The following is a 23,547-nucleotide window of genomic DNA, read 5'->3' as shown; positions in this document are numbered from 1 at the left end:
GATTTTATAACTACAAAACGAATGACAATGACAATGACAATGACAATGAAAATAAAAATAAAAATAAAAATAAAAATAAAAATAAAAATAAAAATAAAAATAAAAATAAAAATAAAAATAAAAATAAAAATAAAAATAAAAATAAAAATAAAAATAAAAATAAAAATAAAAATAGAGTTTAATTTCAAAAATGCTCTCGTTGAGAGTTGAACTCAAGACCTCCCGCTTACTAAACGGGTGCTCTAACCAACTGAGCTACGAGAGCCTTATGTCATAATAGTTCAGGATTTATTATAAATTAGACATATACAAGTATATAATAACATCCATAATGTTCACATTGAATTACAAGGAGTAAACTTACCTAAGCTGGAGATATTTTTTTAACCTTTTATGCACAAAAAATATACTCCATTAGTCAGGCATCTATCTTATTGTATTGACGCAATTGGAAGATCAGGATTTCTCCCTGCCGCTCAAGCGGGATCAGATCGGGCTTTAGCGAGAACAGCTGTAATTGAATCGGGAACGGAAAGACTTCACTTCAACTCAATAAATGACGTCTACTTCGTAAGTGCTAAGGCAAAATATATCACCGAAAGGAAAGGTGATAGGGGAGCCTAGCCATTTCACTCTACCCGAGTAATAAAGTAGAAACCCCCCTCACGATCGATTAAAAGGAAAGTCACCAAGAGATATTTGTTCAAATCCAATTCGTGATGGTAAACAACTTCCACTTCTAACTAAGAGGTTGTGAGTTCAAGTCATCCCAAGAGCAAGATAGAGAGTTCTTGGAGGGAAGAATGCCGAGTTTCTATTGGAAACAGACTCTCTACCCCAGGGTAGGGATAAAGTTTGCGTACACACTATCCTCCCGAGACCCCACTACTGAGATTATATTGGGTCGTTATTGTTGTAACAACCTACCATCAGTAAATGCATGTTGCTTTGAAAATATTTCCCTAATATGTTTATTTGACTTACTGATACGCAATTTCCAAGGACAGTCTTACAAAGTAAGTAATAACATATTATAACTACAATTTTCTTAAATTTATTTTTTGTTGAATAACATTGCCTCCAAATATAACTATTTCAAAGAAAAGTGTTTCTTCCAAAACAAAATTCCTATGATATTTTTTAGAAACTCCTTTTAGTTGGGGTGGGAGGTCGGGGTCAACAAGTTCTTTTTAAAAATTCGATAATTAAGTATCTGATATTTGTATTAGAACTCCGACTAATCCGAATGCATATCGCGAATGACTTATTAAAGGGGAATAGATAGGTAGAATGCCTTTCCTCTTGCGAAGTTTCGAGTAAAAAAAATAAAAATAAAGAACAGAGGAGCCCGATGCACAAAGTATCTTGCGTTCACATAGTGTCCGTGGAAGGCCCCGCAACTAAAGGGTATATGGTGTAGACAGCCTAATTTAATACAAGTACCACTGGGTTGTTATTGTTGCTATAGCTGTTTTTACGGCTCCAAACCGTGATTTATAGGTTACACAAAAACAACTGTAAGAGATCTCGAGTCCGAGTCATGAATTTTTTTTAAAAGAAAAAAGAAAAACAGGATAGACCAATGCCCAAACTTAGGTAACAAGCTTCCATAATTTCCAAGAATATACACATCATGATGAGTCAATGACTCAATTCTTCTCTGCCAAGTGGACAGTGGTAATTTCGCAATTAAATCCAAGTTCAAGCCTTTATTCATAACCCAAACTCTATATAATTCCCCAGCATTTCCTAGTCTCTCTTAGCTAATTCTCCTCCCATTTCCACGAAACTTCGCGAAATTTTTTCCCATTTTCTCCTTAGGGTTTTGATCAATTTCCATTTTGGTACCATAAAGTTCTGATCTTTGAGCAATTTCAGTATCAGGAAATGCACAATTTCTTCAAAATTTTCTGAGGATTTTAACTTAAAATTTGTTTAATTTAAAGGATAATATAAATGGATTCTGATTCTTGGATTCGTCTCTCTACTTCTTCACGACGTAATCAATCTCGTTCAGGTCAGTGTTATCTCACTTACTTTCCTCTTTAAGTTTAATTAGTACTCCACATCTCATTTAGGCGTCACTTTCCTTTCAAGTTTGTTCAATATAATGTTACATATATATATATATATATATATATATATATATATATATATATATATATATATATATATATAAATAATCTAAATTTAAATTCTGATTTTATCCTTAATATAATGATTTATAACTACACAAATGTTTATATTTATTTTGGATCATAATTTTAAAAATTAGTTTTTTTAAAATAATATCACATAAATTGAGATAGAAAGAGTACTAGAGTAAAGTATCTAATTATTTGTTTGAAGAATAATAATTTTTGGGATGAAGGGTGGTTTTAGTTTGTGAGCTGAGGTTAAGTGGATTATGTTTTGCTAGAAAATGAACGAATGGAGAAGGAAACTATACGTTTGCAATGCTGGGTGTTAGTTTCTGTTATTTAGGGTTTATAGTATTTTCTCACTTACTTTCCTCTTTAGGCATGCTCAGTACAATTTCTGAAAAATATGTGTTCTGAAGTATGAGTGTCAAAAGTAGCTCATTTTCGTTTTGAAGTACTTAAAATGATTTCTTTTTATTGTAAAGATGTTTTACAAATATTACTCGTAAAAGGAACATAGTTCGACTCTCATGTAGTAAAAGGGCAACCCAATGAACGAAGCATCCGAGTTCACGTAGGGCCCGTGAAAGTGCTGTGTCCAAGGGAGTGTGGTGCAGGCAACTTACCACAAGGGTCATTGGCTGATTACATGGCTCAAACCCATGACCTATGGGAGATAATTTTACCGTTGCTCCTAGGATTGTTTCGGCTCCCAAATAGTAATACAACAACAACTATCCAGTAAAATACCACTAATGGGGTCTGGGGAAGGTAGTGTATACGCAGACCTTTCCCCTACCCCGAAGAAGTAGAGAGTCTGTTTCCAAAAGACCCTCGCCTCAAGAAAACAAAAAAGACAAAAGGAGACAATATTAGTATCACCACAGAAATCATAAGAAAAATAGGAACAACATGAAATCTAGAAGAAAGATGCCAAGCAAAAGCGATAGCTAGTAAATAGGTCCTGCACTGAAAAGCGAACTCCCAAATAATAATAGTGTTTTCTTTTTGGCTATTTGGATGAAGAGATAGTTTGTGAGCTAAGGTTAAGCGGAAGATGGTTTGCAAGAAAATGAACAAATTGAAAGGAAACTTACATTTGTATTTTTCTCCCATTTGCTTAATTACACCATTTATTTCCTGTTTAAGCTTGCCCAAAATAGCGGGTTCAGAATACGAAGTCCATGCATCTAATTTTTGGTGATTTTGGGCATTGATTGTTTATTTCGTTTAATTCACAGTTTTTTCAAAAATTCTGTAATAATACTATTTTATTCAGGAAGGAGTAGTTAGTTTGTGAGATGAGGTGAAATTCGATATGTTTACCCGATAGAAAGAAATAATGCAAAGGAAATTTTACATTTGTACTGCGGGGAATATGTTTGAGTCATGTTATTATGTTTCGTAAGGTCCTATACTCTTTAGGAGTCTTTTATCCCTGTTAGAACTGAGAATTTTATGCCAGTAGGAAATATAGAGAGCTTTTATTACTTTTCTTTTTTCTTTTTATTTTTATTTTTATTTTGTATAATGTTGGCCTGAATTTAAATGAGGAAAGATAATCAGTAAGGATTCATACGGCCGACCCCTACTTGTTTGGAATTGAGGCGTAGTTGTTGTATTGCTGGTCTTTTTGTTTTTGCATTATGGTTTGTTGGATTGTCGGAAAGATTGTTTATGGTTTTTGTAATTGAAGTTGGGGTGTATTTTGTGTATTATGCAGACTTCTATAATATAGGAGAAGAGTATGAGGGTGAAGAGGAGTCAAGGCCGGAGTTTCTATGCCCGTTCTGTGGTGAGGATTTTGATATTGTTGGCCTTTGCTGTCATATCGACGACGAGCATGCTTTTGAGGCTAAGAATGGGGTACAATATCTCTACAACTCTTAATTTTCTTGCTTTTTCCCCCCTTTTGTTCGAATATCATATTAAGTTGAGGCATAGCTGAATTAATTGAACTATCATATGTGGATTGTAAAGTTTTTAGCACCTAGGACTGTCTTATGTGCACGTTGAAGTTTGGGACTTTATTAACCTTCTAATTCTACTGCTGCATTTGACTTTCTCTAGTGTGGTTTAGCTTATTTTTCTTTTCTCTATTTCTTGTGCTTTTTTTTGGGGGGGGGGGGGTCGAGATGGGTTGCAATGTGAAAATGTTGACCTTTAGCTACATGAAATGATCCTTTTCATTCAGTATGTCTATTTTAGAGGCTTCGAACTTCACAAATTCAGAGCTTCAGGATACCAGTTTCTAGTTTCCCTTATACAAGTTTAAAAAGGATTTGTCTTTAGCCTAGTGGAAAGGCTCCTCCACCTCCTACCCTAAGGTTGAGTATTCGAGTCAACAAGGGGGAAAATCGGTAATGGACCACTGTTGACTCTTGATAAGAGAGTTTGGCTGTTGGGCGTGCTATATTAAGAGAAAGAAAGTCAACTATGATTTAATTGTCACTCTCATAGTGAATAGACTTAGAAGTGCAACCTGATTCTAGGGCCTAGCTTTGTTAGGAGATGCACACAGGAATATTAAGCTTCTTGATTTCTATTTGTGTGAGCTTTGGTCACATTTGACCAAGATAAATTATTAACAAGGTAACACCCTTGTGCAACTCCACTAGCTAGAGATATATAAACTGGAAATCCTGGGAAGCACGTCTGATACAGAAAGGCTAGCCCCTCATAATTTGGGGTATTGAGAATGATGATCTGGACTTGTCCATCATGGGAGTCAAAGATTCCTTAACGAGGGTAGCTCATTTCTTTCTACTTGGTACTTTACTTTAACTTCTAAATTTTGGCTTGGGAATGTGAAGTAAGAGCTGACGCAGTCTCAGAGTTCTGTGCGGAATTGATGAGACAAAGGAGGAGATATGTTCATTCTTTGCTGATTTGTCTCCTCCCCCCCCCCCCCCCACACACACACACAACCACCACACAAAAAAAAACAGCAGAAAAAGAAAGTAGCTAGGGTTATTTTGTGTTTTTAGTTGTAGCATTTGTATTACATTTTGTATTGACAGACATCACCTTCACATGCCTTTTTCCCAGAAAAAGATACTAACAATTAGGACAAAGCTTTTGTTTTAATGACGCGAACCAAAGTCAGATAGTGACCAAACTAACAGAAGTTTATTGTCCATCATTATAATGTTTAAATCTACTTAAGATTGTAGACCTCTTATTGTGAACTGTGTGTCAAAGTAAAATGTTGATATCTGTAAATGCCAATAAACATGACCAAAATTGATCCTCTGGCACTCTGACTTTTAAATGTCAGTTGAAAATGTGTATGCTGGTTCATATATCTGAGTTAATCGATGAGTTAGATAACATATCTGTAAATGCAGATATGCCCTGTTTGTGCAAAAAGGGTCGGGGTGAATTTGGTTGGGCATATTACTCAGCAACATGGAAATATTCTAAAGGTATCCTTCTGTTTTTCATAGTTGACTTAACTGGGATTTGAATATGAAGCCCTTTCTGTATCTCCTTTTAATATTACTGTAGGCAATGTATAAGAAGTCTTGTTAGAACTATAACGCATTTCACTTCTGTCTTGATTTTACTGCTGGGCTACGTAAAGTTTGTATGTTGCGTTGACTGTAACAGGTGCAGCGCAAGAGACGATTTCGAAGGGGTGGATCTAATTCAACTCTTTCTATTTTAAGAAAAGAGCTAAGAGAAGGAAGTCTACAATCCATCCTCAGGGGATCCTCACACTTGGTTTCTTCCTCCACTACAGATCCTGATCCCTTGTTATCTTCGTTCATTAACAGTTCGGCTTTGGTCGATGAACCTCCCGAAGTTCAACCTCTGTCCCCTGCTAAAGCATACTCAACACAAGAAAGCACTGTTGATAATTTGTCTGACAGGTATGGCAGCATTTTTTACACTTTAGTTATGTCTCCATTATTATTGCATTTGATGCTGGGAAGTGATGAGAAAGTGCGGTAAAAGGGGAACGAAGTCCTTAATAACTATGTTGCTCGGCCTCTCCGAAAATTTCGGCGGGTGCATGTCCAATCCTTCAAAAGTAGAGTATTTTTTGAGGATCCGACACGGGTGTAGCAGCATTTTGGAGAGAGTGCCAACATGACTTAATAATGTAATGCTTCTATGAACATGTGCACAACCATAGTTGGATTTTCATGTTTCTCTGACCATAATTCACTGGATTTCTTTTCTTCGCGTGTCTGGTAATGTTCAAACGCGTGGTTGAGTTGCACATAACTTCTCATTTTCCTTGTCGTGGTTGAAACATAGTTTTACTACTACCATTATTTTCTTAATGGAAAGTCATTTTAAGCAAATTCGTTACACCTAATTTTTTTTATTTTTTTTTGGTTACTCCTAATTTATGATAAAAATATATACCTTTGTATGTTTAGTATGCCTTCCCATCCTGTATGCTCTATTTATCATTTCTCAATAGTCGTAGATACTCCTGTAGAGTACTGGCCTATGTTTAGAAAAGGCATTAGTCATGAGTTTCGTGTTCGTTATTGAACGTTGTAAATACACTTGACAATATCTAGCGATGAGTATGATGCTCGTTTTGGTGTTTTCTATTGACTATGTCTGAGATCATTGATCTTAGTGTTATTCTGAACAGAAATCTTCAGCCATCTCCACTATCTGAGGAAGATCAAGAAGAGAAGGCTAGAAAAAGTAAGTTTGTGCAAGGGCTTTTGCTATCGACTTTTCTTGAAGACGACTTCTAATTTAATAGAGGATTTGCATGTCGTAGCTATTATATAATAACTTGTAATGTAGCTCGGTGAAAGAAAGAGATGCTGCCATTCTGTAGTAGTTAGGTCAAGATGAACTCTGAAAGTAGTCCTCGTGTATGTAGTTATGTATGTATATAATAAAGACTATTACTTTTCCACGTTCGACAGTATGCAATATATTTCTAATTTAAGAGTAAAACTCACCTAATAGTATAGCAAGGTCTGCTTAAACATTACTGTGACCCTGTTGCTTGGCCTTGGTTTCTTCTCCAGTGGAAAATGCACTTCAGATTAATAACCAAAATATAGTCTTCTCTCCTTTCGAAGTAAGACCAAGCTCATGAGCTTATAATCTTAGGTCGGAACAAGTTGATAGGACCCTCTTTTTCATGTTCCCATGTTCCCCCGTGTGGCGACATGGGGCGAAAAAAGGAAAGAGAGGGATGAGGTTTCTCTCGCTTTTGGCATAGCGGCCCCAAGTGGGAGGCTCGCACGACAGGTTATTAGCTCAGTGGTAGAGCGCGCTCCTGATAATTGCGTCGTTGTGCCTGGGATGTGAGGGCTCTCAGCCACATGGATAGTTCAATGTGCTCATCGGTGCCTGACCCTGAGATGTGGATCATCCAAGGCATATTAGCATGGCGTACTCCTCTTCGAACCGGGATTTGAAACCAAACTCCTCTAGAAAATTCAGACTTTCTTTTTGTGCTACGATCACATCAAAACATAAGCTTTGGGGCTCAATAACCAAGTTGTATCCATAAATTCGGATCTTAATTTGAAAGTTATATTTAGATGCGACTCAATAGCTAAGTGTATCAACAAATTCAGGATTTAATTTGAAAGTTATATTTAGATGCAGCCTTTCACATATCACCTGTCAAGGCATGACATAGATAGTTAGACGGTCAGCTCACTTGCTAGCTGCCAGTAACAAGTGAGTTTGTCCCTATGAGTTTTGTAGTGAAAATAGCACGGTTTAGTTAGTTTTCGGATTGGTAATCGAAAGATTATCAGTATTTGCAAAGTCATTGTAAAATAGTCATTGTTTTGCTGCAACACGGAAAGTTTCAGCATAATATGCTGGATTATAGAGCTCCTCCATTTAAACTTCTCGCATATTATTTGGAACTCCAGCATATTATGAAATTCTAGCATATTATACTTGAATCTTATATGTAAAAAATTCGAACCCCAGTATATTATGTTGGAATTTTTCCGAATTTTTAATAGTGTTTTTGTTCAGATTATATCGTTACATGAAAAAATGACTAAATTTTGATTACTTTAAAACTATGGCTATTCTTCAATTATCAGTTGTAAATCTGGCTATTTTTAAAATTAACTAGTTTTACGCTTGCCAATTTACCACAACTCCTCCTTTGTTAGCATGTAATAATATGAGGGAGCTCACACAGACCGAGTAAATTCCCTATGAGCAGTGGTGGATCTAGAGGGCAATGTGCGAGTTCCCGGATTGCACAGTCCTTGTATATATATTAAAAAATTTATTAAATCTCTATAAATATTTGATTGTCAACCCAATTACTAACTTGAGCCCGATCATTATAGAAATCCATAAACTTCAAAGTCTGGATTCGCCTAAGTTGGTCAACTAAAATCTCCTCTTGAGCTACTAATCACTTCTAGAAGAGAGTACACAGCAGTCTCATTTAATGCAACATCAACCTACTGAAAAGGGAAATGATCAGACCAAAGTTTACTTTAAAGAGTCAAAACTTCATAAACCGTATAGATAGATAATATAGCTTGACAAAATATACCCCGTGGTAAAATCATCATTTCAATAGAAATTAGGAAAAGCAATTTATTTTTTCTTTATCGGATGCCGAGGGTCTATCGGAAACAGTCTTTATGCCTTTTCAAGGGAAAGTAAGGTTGCGTACATCATACCCTCCCCAAACCTCACTTATGAGATTACATTGAATTGTTGTTGTTGTTGTTAATGTCAAGATTAACTTGCTTGTTATCTTTACTATTTCGTTAGATACCTGCTATTTTTCATCGACACAAGTAATAAATAATTTTTGTCGTAGATTATTCCACAAGATAGCTACCTCCTATAAATATTATATGTACCGAATAATTCTCCCCATCATATTTAAGCATATGAAAAAATCACCTATCTTTTTAAATGTTTCATAATTTTCATCTTACTTTATTAACCGTTAGACCACGCTTTAATCCGTAACTTCACTTGTATTTAAGAGATTTCAACTCAATAAAAAAGATGACAGGTGGAAAAGGAAAATGTCGGCATGTTTAGTTGAAAAAAAACTTGTACTGTTATTTTCTGTGGCACATTCAAGATCGTATTCATAGTAATAAAAAGTTTGGTCCTGGCTAGCTGAAAAATTTGGTTAGTAGGGAATGCATGCATGTAAACGCCGCCCTTCATTAAAAGATTGTATGCTACTATATTTTTTGGGATCTTTACGTAAAATAGCCGATCATATTTACTGTTTACTTTTTCTAGCCATATACATAGATCATACATTGATTATATATGATTATACACATATATTATATAAATCATGTATATATTATACCTCAACCGGATATTTTTAGTTTTGAGTGGTTAAGTGAGCGGCTATTTGGATTAATTATTCATATTTTTTTTGGTTTCCCACTTTGTGTCCGGTATCCTCTTTGGAGTTTGATTAATTTGGATTCGTGGTGGAAAATTCAATTTTGGAGTGTAAAGCTCTCCCTACCAAACAAGGGCGGATTTAGGCCGTATGGTGCACATGTACCCATGGTTTTTCCGCCAAATAGGTATTTTATGTATATATTTCATAAAATTGATCTAATATTATCTCTTGAGCCCCATGCTCCAAAAAAGTTGAATAGTGCACCTGGTTGAATTCTAAGTTATTCATCCAAAGGAACATGGATAGATTCTAGCTTAGCACTTCTTTTTTCTGGCTTTTTCAATGGTGCACCTATGATCTAGAAATTCTAGATTCGCCTCTGCTACCATAGGCGACTCCATACCCAAGGCTCGAAACTGAAATCTCTGATTAAAGATAGAGGAGAGTACTTACCGCTCCAATACAACCTTGGTGCCTCGTGGTAGGTTGTATGGTACACTTTAATAAACAAGAAAGCTTAAGCGTTAAAATTAACTTCATTTCTCAAGCTATAAATACCATCATGAAACAACACAATTTATATTACAATACACTCCAAGTTTTTTTAGAGGAAAAAAAAAATGGGAATTCTCACAACTACTTATGAGTTCACTACCCCAATTTCAGCCCCAAGAATGTTCAAGTCTTTCATTCTTGATGGAGAGAATCTTCTTCCTAAAATTGCACCTCAAGTTTTCAAAAGTATTGAGATAATCCATGGAGATGGAGGCCCTGGAACCATCAAGCAATTCAACTTTGCTGAAGGCAATATATTTCTTCTTTTTCTCTTATTATTATTATTATTATTATTATTATTATTATTATTATTATTATTATTATTATTATAAAACCACACTTCTCTCGAGTATTTTCATCGATCTTGGCAGGGATGTGCTTGGTATGGCGTAAGTTATTTTTTAGGAAAATATTTTCGTGAGGAAGTTATTTTGATATCATAAAATGTTCCTTCAACTAACACTTAGACATTATTATTAGTCTCGAGCTGTGCAAAAACAAATCCACTCTTTACTATTAAAAATTTCATCAAAACACTTTTCTATTTGCTAATATAATTATTGGTCTTTAATACTACTTCCGTCTCCGTTTCAATTTATGTGAACCTATTTCCTTTTTGGTTCGTGCCAAAAAGAATGCCCTCTTTCCTTATTTGGAAACAATTTACCTTTATGCAATGATTTATAGCCACACAAAATATATGTGCCTCATTTTACAACGCAAGTTCAAAAGTCTTATCTCTTTTCTTAAACTCCTGCCCAGTCAAATGGGTTCACATAAATTGAAATGGAGGGAGTAGATATTTTTCGGAAAAGGGTCAAATATACTCCTATACTATCAGAAAATGTTTAAATGTGCCCCTCGTTATACTTTAGGTCCAAAAATATCCTTGTCGTTATACTATTGGATTAAATATACCCCTTTTTCGTTAAGTTTGTCCAAAGTGGACATCCAATCCTACGGGACACTAACATTTGATAAGGTGGATGCCACATGGCTTGGCACCTCAGCGCCACTAACATTTAAACCAATAGTATTACGGTAGGGGTATATTTGGACCTAAAGTATAACGAATAACAAAGAGTATATTTAAATTTTTTTCATAATACATGGATATATTTGACCATTTGCCATATATTATTTTCAAAAAAATATTTTCAGGAAAATATATTTCATATTTTCTTGGATAAATAACTTCCTTCGTACCAAATGCACTCTAAATTAAATTGATGTCCCATGCATGCAGGTACGGAAATCAAGTTTGTGAAGCATAGGGTTGATGCAATTGACAAGGAAAAAATGACCTATGCTTCCACATTGATAGAAGGTGATACTTTGATGGACAAGGTTGAGTCAATTTCATATGAGCTGAAACTTGAATCCATGCCTGATGGAGGATGTAAAGGCAAAAACACTAGCAAATTCAATACAAAACCTGGTGTTGAGATTAAAGAAGAGGAAATTAAGGCAGGCAAAGAGATGTCTGATGAGATTGTCAAGGCTGTTGAGGCCTATCTCTTGGCAAACCCGAATGAATAGGTTTAATTAGCCGACCCTGACTTGTTTGGAACTGAGGTCTGAGGCGTCGTAATTGTTGTTGTTGATGTATGCTCCGGTTTGAATACTAGCTGTCTAGTATTCACTTTGTTTCTCCTTTGTTTAATTTACTACTTTTGTTGGTTAATAAAACTTGTGTTTGGTGTGAAAATGCATTTCTACACCACAAGGCACAAGAGTACTATCAAATTGTATTGAGGTTTTTCTTCGATTTTATTTTATATGCTTGACTTATAATTTAATGTTTATTTTAAACAAGCATATTAATGAGGTTCACGTTCTATAAATTCCATTCAAATGACACTAGGTAGCCACTCTAAAGGGCTGCTATTTAGGAATTAGCCAGTACGTACTGAATTTCAATTTTTCAGGACAAAATTGTCTTAAATAGTCCTGAAGTTAAGATTCTTAGTTTAAAATTTCAGGAGAAAATAAATACTAGTTAATCTCTAAATAACATCTTTGAGAATGCTATATGTGCACTTGCCCCATCAATTCCGTTCAAATGATCAGTCCAATACCATTATTGTATTGGGAAAAAATTGAGTCTGAATATTGAAGATGACGTGTCATGACACGTGGACTGGTCAAAAGGTCAAAACGCAATAAATAGCCAAGAGGCACGGGCGACAACAGATAGGGGAAAAGAAAGCAACATAGGTGTGGACCGTTACTAAAATAGGTACGAGTCTCGTACCTATTCGAGTCGTTTAAAGATCAAAGATCAGAAGAAGTTGAAGATACGAATCTGATGACGTAAAAGAGTCTAAATGCAGCATTAAATGTGAAATACGTTAGAGAATCTGAATTAAATAGAAATGATTGTGTAACGTTTCTTTTAAATATCATTAATTGCTCATAATTGCCTCATTAAGACAAAGACATTATATCTTCTCCTAGAATCAACTATAAAGGGAAAAGATTCAACATCTGTAAGGACACGAAATACTATTGAGATCTTACTGAAATACAAAACTATTTACTGCTTTACCATCATTCTCAAAAATATTTTATTTTCGTCTCCTGATTATTAGTAACCCGAATTTCTTTCTAGCTTTGACCAAAGACTCAGATTTTTGGTTAAACAAATTGGTTCCGTTAACGGGAATCTAATAATCTTTTCTTTTAAGCTACATCTTGTCCATTGTTATCACCATGTCAAACAACAACACCGACAATAACAGTAATAACACATTGGGACACCATGAAAATCAAATCCATCAAAATCAAGGTGACGTGGTTCCCTCCCCTCCAGATTCACCACGTCAATCTCGTGAAGGCACTCCTGTTACTGAATCCCGTGCTGATCAACAAGAACAATCTGAACACTTTGAAGGAGGTACAAATGAAGTTTTACAAAAGCTAATTGATGCACAGGTCGGCAAAGCTCTTCAGCCTCTAGTTAGTCGATTGCCTGCTGCACCACCCACACCAACTCCTAATAATAATACATTGGAGAATCCCCGTTCTGGTCTTGTTAATTCTGGAAATGGAGGAACCACCAGTGAACCACAGGGAGGGGGACCAGGTAATTCAGATAATTCCTATTTGCAAAATTTAGTACTAACCTTGCAGAAACAGATTAAGGAACAAAATGAGCGTATTGAGTAAATCCCTGGAGTTCCGCCTGTAATAAAGGGGGTTGACATGGACAAATACTCACAACAACCTTGGAAGTCAAGTGTTGCTCCCCTTCCAATTCCGAAAAAGTTCAAAATGCCTGACATCCCGAAATATGATGGTACTACAGACCCACGTGACCACGTGACTGCATTTACAACAGGCGTGAAAGGCAACGACTTGACCAAACAAGAAATTGAATCAGTACTGGTCAAGAAATTTGGAGAAACACTCACCAAGGGTGCATTAACCTGGTATTCTCTTTTATCTGAAAATTCTATAAATTCTTTTGCTGAGCTTGCAGATTCTTTTATTAAAGCACATTCGGGAGCACATAAGGTTGAGAAAAGAATGGAAGATATTTTCAAAATCAAACAAGGAGATTCAGAGTTGCTTAGAGATTTTGTTGATAGATTCCAACGTGAAAGAATGACTCTACCCCGTGTGCCTGACAACTGGGCTGCAATAGCTTTTGCAAGTAATTTAAATGACAAAAGTTCTGAAGCCACGAGAAGACTCAAAGAAAGCCTTCGAGAATTCCCTGCAACCGCGTGGAATGATGTTTACAACAGGTATAGTACGAAGCTGCGAATTGAAGAAGATATCGTACCTAAGTTTCATCATGAAGAAAGGGGTGGTTCCAGAAGATCAGAAACCGAAAAAAGATCAGGTAAAAACAGGTACGATTCATATATGGGACCTGCAGAAAAAGACCCACGGTCAAAACAAGATAACCAGCAATATGATCAAAAATCGAGGAACAGGGACTCTGGTTCTTCTTCGAAATTCATAAATGATCGGAACAGGCAAGACTCACGAGATGATGATAGAAGTTTAAAGGCACGGTTTGGCAGATATAACTTTAATGTCACTACCTCCGAGCTCGTGGCTGTTTTGAGAAGCATGGGAGATAAGGTACGGTGGCCAAAAGAGATGCGGTCAAATCCAAATAGACGCAATCCATATCATTGGTGCGAATTCCACAATGATCACGGGCACAAAACTTCAGAATGTAGATTCTTGCAGAGTGAAGTGGATAATCTATTGAAGCAAAGGTACCTCACTGAGTTATTTAGTGAAAAAGGTAAACAAGTCTATATGAAAAATAGGCAAGAGCCACCAAAGCTTCCTTCACCCAAGAGAACAGTAAATGTGATAAGTGGGGGAGAAGATATTCACGGCATAACCTACACAGCCTCCAACAAGGTTTCTAAGGTAACAATTACACACGGGAAACGGGTACGACAGGTTTTAGAAAATGAAAGTATTTCATTCGATGATGCAGATACCGAAGGAGTGATAACTCCACATAGTGACGCTCTGGTAATATCTTTACTTGTACATGATACTAATGTAAAACGAGTTTTGATTGATCCAGGGAGTTCTGTAAATATTATACTACTAAGGGTATTACGTGAAATGCAAGTTGAAGAAAAAATGATACCCAAGGTGCACACCTTGTCAGGCTTCGACAATTCAAGTGTGGTAACAAAAGGAGAGGTAATTCTAACAACTTTTGATGCAGGTGTTGTTAAAGAAACTAAATTTCAGGTAGTTGATATGGAAATGGCCTACAATATGATCATGGGGAGGCCTTGGATCCATGGTATGGATGTTGTTCCATCAACTCTACATCAAGTTATTAAATTTCCATCACCGTGGGGGATTTGTCAAATTCGAAGGGATCAGCAAACAACCAGGAGTATCAACGCTGGAACAGATACGAGCACCGTAAACAAAGAAAAATAGCAATTACAGGAAACAGTTGAAGGTGCCAGCAATCAAACCTCAACTGAGTAAGAGAAAACAGATTTAGACTCGAGACCTAATACCATTCAAGAACCTGAGGAGAATGAAAATATCAAAACAACCATCGAAGAACTCGAGGCTGTGATATTATTTGAGCATTGGCCTGAACGGAAAGTTTATGTTGGAGCTAATTTAAACTCAAACATGCGAGGTATGTTAATTGAATTTCTAAAATCTAACGTGGACTGTTTTGCTTGGTCCCATGCTGACATGACAGGGATACCACCGGATGTGTTAACTCAGAAATTAAACGAAGACTCATCCTTTACACCAATAAAGCAAAAGAAAAGGAAGCAAGGGGCTTTCAAAAACCAGGTGATTCAAGATGAGGTCCAAAAGCTATTAAAAATTGGGTCAATCCGCGAGGTAAAGTACCCTAATTGGTTAGCCAACACAGTTGTTGTACCTAAGAAAAATGGTAAGTGGCGAGTCTGTGTAGATTATACAGATCTTAATAAAGCTTGTCCAAAAGATTCTTTTCCTTTACCACATATAGATCAATTAATTGATGCAACTGCAGGACATGAACTTTTAAGTTTTTTAGATGCATATTCAGGGTACAACCAAATTAAAATGGACCCTAGTGATGAAGAAAAAACTTCTTTCATCACAGACAGGGGGACTTATTGTTATAAAGTAATGCCCTTTGGTCTCAAAAATGCTGGGGCAACCTATCAAAGGTTGGTCACCAAAATGTTCCAAGAACATTTAGGGAAAACAATGGAGGTATATATAGACGATATGCTCGTCAAAACCCAACAGTCTCATGATCATATTTCTCATCTATCTGTTACATTTGAAATTTTGCGAAAATTTAATATGAAACTCAACCCAGAAAAATGTGCATTTGGAGTTGCATCAGGTAAGTTTTTGGGTTTTCTTGTTTCTAACCGTGGTATTGAGGTAAATCCTTCTCAGATCAAAGCAATAGAAGAAATCCCTGATATCCTTACTAATAAAAAGGAAGTTCAAAGATTAACGGGAAGAATTGCAGCTTTGGGGAGATTTATTTCCAAATCCTCATAAAAGTGTTTTAAGTTTTTCTCTGCACTCAAAAAGCAAGATCATTTTGAATGGAATGAAGATTGTCAACAAGCCCTTAGAAATTTGAAAGCTTATTTGTCAAAACCATCGTTATTGGCAAAACCAAAGGTGGGAGAAAAGCTTCTCATCTATCTGGTTGTATCTGAAGTTGTGGTAAGTGCTGCTTTAGTCCGTGAGGACCAAGGTAAACAATCTCCTATTTATTATGTAAGTAAGTCCTTATTAGATGCTGAGACACGATACCCACAACTAGAAAAGTTAGCATTAGCTTTGATCATGGCATCTAGAAAATTAAGACCTTATTTTCAATGTCATCCCATTATTGTAGTTACTGCTTTTCCGCTTCGAAATATTTTGCATAAACACGAACTATCAGGAAGATTAGCAAAATGGGCTATAGAACTAAGTGAATACGAAATCATTTATCAACCCAGGACCTCTATAAAATCTCAAGTAATAGCTGATTTTGTGGCTGAATTTAGTCAGGGGATGCATTTAGAAGCAGAAAAAGAATTACAAGTTTTTAATGGTGCAAACCCGGGGACTTGGGTTTTATTCGCTGATGGTTCATCTAATATAAAAGGAGCAGGTCTAGGTATAGTTCTCATACCACATACGGGTGAAATTATTAGCAAGCTATAAAATGTCATTCTATAACTAACAATGAAGCAGAGTATGAAGCTGTAATTGCAGGTTTGGAATTGGCAAGAGAACTCGGCATAACACAAATTATAATCAAGAGTGATTCTTAACTCGTGGTTAATCAAATGCTGGGGACTTATACAGCCAGGGAAACTCGAATGCAAGAATATCTCGAAAAGGTACGGGAACTAATTAAGCAATTCCAAACTTGGAAGGTAATGCAGATCCCACGAGATGAGAATGTGGAGGTAGATGCTTTAGCTAATCTCGCATCTGCAGCTGACGTAGCAAACGGCGCAAATGCTTCAGTCATACATTTATTTCATTCCGTTCTCGAACCTGATAAGAATGAGGTAAATTTTAATCATCTAACATGGGATTGGAGAAACGAAATTATTGCTTTTTTACAACACGGAACCGTGCCTGTTGACAAAGGGAAGGCTCACGCGCTTCACAAAAAAGCCGCTTGATATTGTTTTTATCAAGGAAATCTTTATCGAAAGATGTTCGGTGGACCACTAGCACGGTGTCTCGGACCCTCTCAAACAGAATATGTGATGAGAGAAGTGCACGAAGGGCATTGTGGAAATCACGCAGGGGGAAGGTCGCTAGTAAGAACGTTGATTCGAGTAGGATATTATTGGCCTAAGATGGAAGAAGAGGCAAACAGTTTCGTGTCCAAATGTGATAAATGTCAAAGATACGGCAATAATATGCACAGACCAGCTGAGTTACTACACCCTGTTATAGCCTCGTGGCCCTTTATGAAATGGGGAATGGATATCGTAGGTCCATTTCCACAAGCAAAAGGTCAGGTAAAGTTTCTACTTGTACTCACAGATTATTTCACTAAATGGGTAGAAGCAGGAGCATTTAAACAGGTACGAGAGAAGGAAGTTAAAGACTTCATATGGCGAAATATAATATGCCGCTTTGGAGCACCAAAGGAGATCGTGTGTGACAATGGACCACAATTCATAGGAGCTCAAATCACAGAATTTCTTCAAAGTTGGCCAGATTAAAAGGATAACGTCTACGCCATACCATCCAGTGGGTAATGGACAAGCGGAATCCACTAACAAAGTCATTATCAACAACTTGAAGAAGAGGTTACAGGATTCAAAAGGTAATTGGCCTGAGGTATTACCTGGAGTATTATGGGATTATCGTACAACGACAAAAACAAGCACTGGAGAAACACCATTTTCAATGGTTTATGGTGCGGAAGCCTTAATTCCAGTTGAAATAGGTGAACCAAGCACACGGTACGTTCGGGCAACGAAGGAATCTAATAATGAAGAGATGCGGGTCAACCTTGATTTGCTTGAAGGAAGAAGAGAAGCTGCATTGATAAGAATGGCAGCACAAAAGCAAGTAATTGAACGATATTACAATAGGAAAGCACGCCTCAGATTTTTCAAAATTGGGGACTTCGTGCTTAAAAAGGTGTTCCAATCTGCAAAGGCTGCTAATTCAGGAAAGCTAAGTCCAACGTGGGAAGGACCATACAAAGTTCGTGACATTGCGGGAAAAGGAGCATACGAGTTGGAGACAATGGACGACAAAGTTTTACCCTCACATTGGAATGCCGTCCATTTAAAGAGGTATTACTTCTGAGAAAGTACCTACGGTCAGGTATCGTCATGTTAAAAAAAAAATTCTTTTGAGTTATTAATGTTTTACTAACGATTTTAGATGCTAGGCAAAAACCCTAACTCGTGCCAAATGATGAGTCACGACCTGCAAGGCAAAATGGAGTATTCTAAAATTCCCAGCCCAGGGTTACAATTAATCTAATGGAAATACACACGAGTTAGGCAGTCTTCATCTATAATCGCACCTCCGAGTCCCGTATATTTTTTTGTTTTAGGAAAAGGACCAAATTGAAAGAAATAAACAAGTGCTTGAGGCTTCCTACTTCACCGCTCAAACACTTGGGGGACTACATATTATACACAGATATGTGTAGAAAAACAGATACGGATATCGAACAAAAGTCGGCCACAAAGAGACAAGTGTTGAGAAAAAGTTACGAAGTCTTCAGCATTCATGAGAACAAGACATTCTTCATCATCGTGTTCAACAAACACAAGACATGCATCATAATGTTTTTCCCATGAGAACAGCAAAGTCATCTCTCAAGCTCATAAACGAAGTCACCTCTCAAACCCTTCCTAATATATAAAGATAAGGTCATGACTATGTACTGAAACAGGTTATGAAGAAAAACCTTGTTTATTTTATGTTATGAAAAAAATATGTTACAAGAAAAACAGTTACGAGAAAGTTATAGATGTATTTTAATACATGTAATAGTCAAAAAACTTGTTAAATTTCATGAATAAAAACTTGTCAAAGTTGTTTCATACAAAACATGTGTATTCCTATTTCTTTCATCGTATTATAACACCATTATGAAGTTGAGACGTCTTCTTCATTAAGTGTCGATAAAATAAAAGGGCCCTCTTTTATAAGCCTCATGTTAATAAGTCATGAGAAGAATCATAAAGCATTTTCAAAGGATAAAAATGCTAAACTATTCTATAAGTCCTAAATAAGTAAGGAAAAGGCAAGAATAGAACACATTGAAGTACTAACAAAACTTCTTAATATAATTAAAAAGACTAAGTAGAAACTTAGTCAATAAAAGTTTATACAAGTGCCCCATTATGATAACTGGGGACTTTCACCAAAAAATCCCTTAAAAACTAAGGGATAAAACCATCATCCAATTGAAGGGGTTAGCACATCAGAAGTTGCAATATTAATTTTACTTTCAGCCACAGGCACGGTGGCAACTTCTGAAGAAGCAGCAACAGGAACGGTTTCAGCTGAGCTTGAAATGTTAGTATCAACGAGGGAAGCAAGAGTCACAGAAGCTTCAACTTCCACAGACTGAGTCATAGAAGTTTCACCCTCTGAAGCTGCAATTGCAACATTTTCAACTTCAACTGCCATAGCAACGGCTTCTTCATTTAAAGGTTCTTCAGCCACGGGAGCTTTAATTGATGGAGAGGGAAAGTCAAATGGTTGTTGGGTTCTCTCAATGGTCTCTAAAACTTTGGCCAACTCTGAGTTTAAATCAAAGTTTTCTTGACTGGCCTCTATTAAAGTATCACGACGAGAGTTTAGAAAAGCCCAACTCACCTCTATGTTAAAATTCTCCTCAAGAAGTTCATACTCCCTTTCCCACGTAGCAAGATCATTCTTTAACACTTGATTTTCAGCTAAAGAGGATTCAAAGGATGCTTCAAGGGAGGCATAAGAACTCTCTAAGGTACGTACCTTATCAGAAGAGATTTTTAAATCAGCTTGAGCTTGAGTCAAGCTTTGCACTAACTCCCCTGCATACTCTTCTTTCTTGGCCAAGAGTACCTTAAGTTCTCTGATCTCTTCACTACAATTTGATAGTTGTTCTGAAAATGAACACTCAAGGCGCTCCTTATCTTTCTCAAATTGGCTTGAAGAAGCCTTGGCAACTGCTAGCTCAGAAGTCATACCTCGCTTTTGTTGCTCCAGGAGATTTCTACTCTCTATCAATTCTTCTATAGTTCCCTGAGCATTCTCAAACTGCTCTTTCCAATTGGCTGCTTCTAGCTGTGCTCCCCTGGCTATTTCCTCAGCCTTGTGGATAGACTTTTCAGACTCACGCGCTTTCTTTTCTAGAAGGGAAATTCTTCCCATCAATTCTGTACCAATGAGGTTAGCTTGCAGTGACAATTCATAGAAATAAGGTTTTTATTTTTTAAAAAGAAACTTGTTAGTAAGTGAAGGAAGAATACCTTCAAAGTAGAATGAACAATGTCATTCATCAAAGTTAAGCAGCTGTGGCTGTCCATCTTCTTCTTCTTCTCAATATCTCCAATCAAAGGCCTAAGCCAGTCATCTGCTCCACCAGACTTCCTTAAAAGGCTGTTGTTAGCAGGAACTTCAAGGGTAACGCTCCTCATAGCCAAGCTTCTGCTACTAGAACCCTCCTCTGCATATTGAACAGAGGAAGGGGGAACTATAGAAGGAAGAGTGGTAGAAGAAGTGAAAATAACAGGAGTCATAGGACTCGAAGCAGGTAAGGGAGCAGAAGTAGGTAAAGAAGCAGGAAAAGAAGGAATGGGAACAGAGGAAGAAAGAGGAACTTCATCTAAAACTGGACCTAGTTCTCCACTTTCAAAACCACCAACGAAGAGACGATGAATAGATTCGTTGGTGTCCCTCGGAGTGGTTTCATCTTCAGAGGGAATGTGAACAGGTTCAGTAAGAGAGGCACAGACAGGGATAACTTCAGCTTCATTCTCGGAAACTATGCGTCTCCTGGCTCTTGGTCTAGCTATCAAAGAGGTGTCTTCGTCTTCATCGTCCTCAGAATCTTCTTCTACAACTTTCCTCTTTGACAGCCTAGCTTGAGTTCTCTCCACAGAAAGAGAAGTACCAGAAGAGGCTCGAAGGGCAGTAGCCACTTCGGTTGTCATTCCTCGAATAGCAAATCCTGACAAAAAGAAGGATTTTTTTTTAAAAAAAGAAGGACTTGTCATACGAAAAATGATAAAGAGACGCATACCGTGAGTTTTCACTCTCCAACCATGTAAATTGGAAATGGATTTCCACGTTCTCGCCTCCATAGGCACGACTTTCATGATTAAATCTACCCAACCACGGAAATTAGGAACGGGTTCCACATCTCCCATGGTTGCTATAGAAAAGCAAAGAAGGATGAAATTAGAAAAGAAGTTGAAATTCTTAAGAGATAAGAACGGTAAGTAAAAAAAAACTTACGTGCAAAGTTCTACTTCTCAGGGAAGGGGATATTTGTTTCACCCACCAATCAACTGTGCGTACCGCAACATAACGAGTGTACCACCCGCGGTCCTTGTCATCTTCAGGGCTTACTAAGACCCTTTTACTTCTTGCAGTTAGAGTAAAAACTCCATTGCGAAATAACTTGGGGTAGTAAAGATGAATAAGGTGGGGAAAGGAAAAATCAACACCGGCTTTAACAGATAAATACCTCAAACAAGCCATTGTTCTCCATACAAGGGGACCAATTTGTCCCAAACAAATTTTGAAAAAACGACAGAAATCAAGTATGACTGGGTCAATAGCAGGAATAAATCCCAAAGTGAAGGGGTAAGTATAAACAAAAGAAAATCCAATCCTAAAAGAAGATATTCTTTGATTTGGATTAGGGATTACTATACGAAAATCACTTCTCCAGTTGCAATCTTTTCGAACAATAGAAACCAAAGGTTCAGTGATTAAAGAAGGGAAAGTGTCAGCTTTCTCTAAATTGACAACTTGCTCACGAAGAGATTTCCTATCATTCTCAAAAGATAGGTCGTTGGGTACTATTTCCTCAACTAAAGGCTCTTGAAAAAGCCCAGGAAGTTCTTTACCGTTAGAGGAAGATTTCTTAGTAATAGAACCTCTGAAAATAGTACCGGAGCTAGAAGAAGGCATGACAGAACCAGATGCACCACCACGAACGGATCCTAGGCTACGAAGCCTGCCACCTCTTCCTCTTCTATGTCTTACAGGGGCATTGGGGAAGCTATCAAGAATTGGGATTCTTTTAGGGTTAGGATTCGAAGATGTCATTGCAGAGAAAAGGATAAACTCAAGGAGAAAGGAATAGAAATAAAGAGTAAAGGATTTGTTAAGGGTTTATGAAGAAAAGGACAAAGGGAAAAAGGATATATATGTATATAATAGCAACCGTCAAGCAAAGAAGTGTAATGATGGAAAGCCTATAATAAAGGCAACTATCGCTTCGTGAATATAAGGGATGAATAAACCTTGGAAAAAGGCTGCAGAATTACAAAACCAATCGGAAGGTGACACATGTGCAGAGCATTAAATAGAAAAGACAACTGGGGCGTCAATACTGTCATAGCATTGATTACAGCAAAAAATTCCCTTTTTTGTGAAGGTCAACTTCCCAAATATTTAATGGATAAATAAATGGAAAGTGGGGGGACTATCGGTATTGGGAAAAACTGAGTCTAAATATTGAAGATGACGTGTCATGACACGTGGACTGGTCAAAAGGTCAAAACGCAATAAATAGCCAAGAGGCATGGGCGACAACAGATAGGGGGAAAAGAAAGCAACATAGGTGTGGACCGTTACTAAAATAGGTACGAGTCTCGTACCTATTCGAGTCGTTTAAAGATCAAAGATCAGAAGAAGTTGAAGATACAAATTTGATGACGTAAAAGAGTCTAAATACAACATTAAATGTCAAATACGTTAGAGAATCTGAATTAAATAGAAATGATTGTGTAACGTTTCTTTTAAATATCATTTATTGCTCATAATTGCCTCATTAAGACAAATGCATTATATCTTCTCCTACAATCAACTATAAAAGGGGAAAGATTCAACATCTGTAAGGACACGAAATACTATTGAGATCTTACTGAAATACAAAACTATTTACTGTTTTACCATCATTCTCAAAAATATTTTATTTTCGTCTCCTGATTATCAGTAACCCGAATTTCTTTCTAGCTTTGACCAAAGACTCAGATTTTTGGTTAAACAATTATATTGAGCAATGTTGCTTCTACCTAATGTTCAGTTCTATTTTATGTGCACTATTAGTGTTATTTTTATTTTACATACACATCATATAAATGAGGTCCATATCTATTTTACACAAACATGCATATTAAATATACATCCCATTATATTGAGCAAAGTGTTAATTCTACCTTATGTCATTTCCATTGTATATGCACTACTAATGTCTACGGGATAAAGTTAGCAAAATTCATCCTTTGGGTGTCTACTAGATATTGAGTCGTAAATTACAAAATTAACAAGAAAAATTGGAAGTAAACAACA

General features: G+C 36.7%; 2 protein-coding genes and 1 non-coding gene across 3 annotated transcripts; 2 read left to right on the top strand and 1 right to left on the bottom strand.

Moving 5' to 3' along the window:
- Positions 1-191: 191 nt before the first annotated feature.
- Positions 192-265, bottom strand: TRNAT-AGU (transfer RNA threonine (anticodon AGU)). The gene has a single exon. It is a non-coding gene; the product is annotated as a tRNA-Thr (tRNA).
- A 1,496-nt stretch (positions 266-1,761) lies between these two features.
- On the top strand, positions 1,762-7,033 carry LOC104218757 (protein DEHYDRATION-INDUCED 19 homolog 4-like). The gene is made up of 5 exons (XM_009769327.2): positions 1,762-2,017; positions 3,865-4,007; positions 5,489-5,566; positions 5,751-6,013; positions 6,754-7,033. Exons 1-5 carry the CDS (start codon positions 1,957-1,959, stop codon positions 6,860-6,862), a joined length of 654 nt encoding a protein of 217 aa, XP_009767629.1. The 5' UTR covers positions 1,762-1,956; the 3' UTR covers positions 6,863-7,033.
- A 2,982-nt stretch (positions 7,034-10,015) lies between these two features.
- On the top strand, positions 10,016-11,784 carry LOC104218756 (major strawberry allergen Fra a 1-2-like). The gene is made up of 2 exons (XM_009769326.2): positions 10,016-10,287; positions 11,285-11,784. The coding sequence occupies exons 1-2, from the start codon at positions 10,104-10,106 to the stop codon at positions 11,575-11,577; spliced, it is 477 nt and encodes a 158-aa protein (XP_009767628.1). The 5' UTR covers positions 10,016-10,103; the 3' UTR covers positions 11,578-11,784.
- Positions 11,785-23,547: the final 11,763 nt, after the last annotated feature.

This window comes from Nicotiana sylvestris, chromosome 10 (assembly GCF_000393655.2).
Source record: "Nicotiana sylvestris chromosome 10, ASM39365v2, whole genome shotgun sequence".
Taxonomy (NCBI): Eukaryota; Viridiplantae; Streptophyta; class Magnoliopsida; order Solanales; family Solanaceae; genus Nicotiana; species Nicotiana sylvestris.
This window is presented reverse-complemented; position numbering and strand designations above follow the sequence as displayed.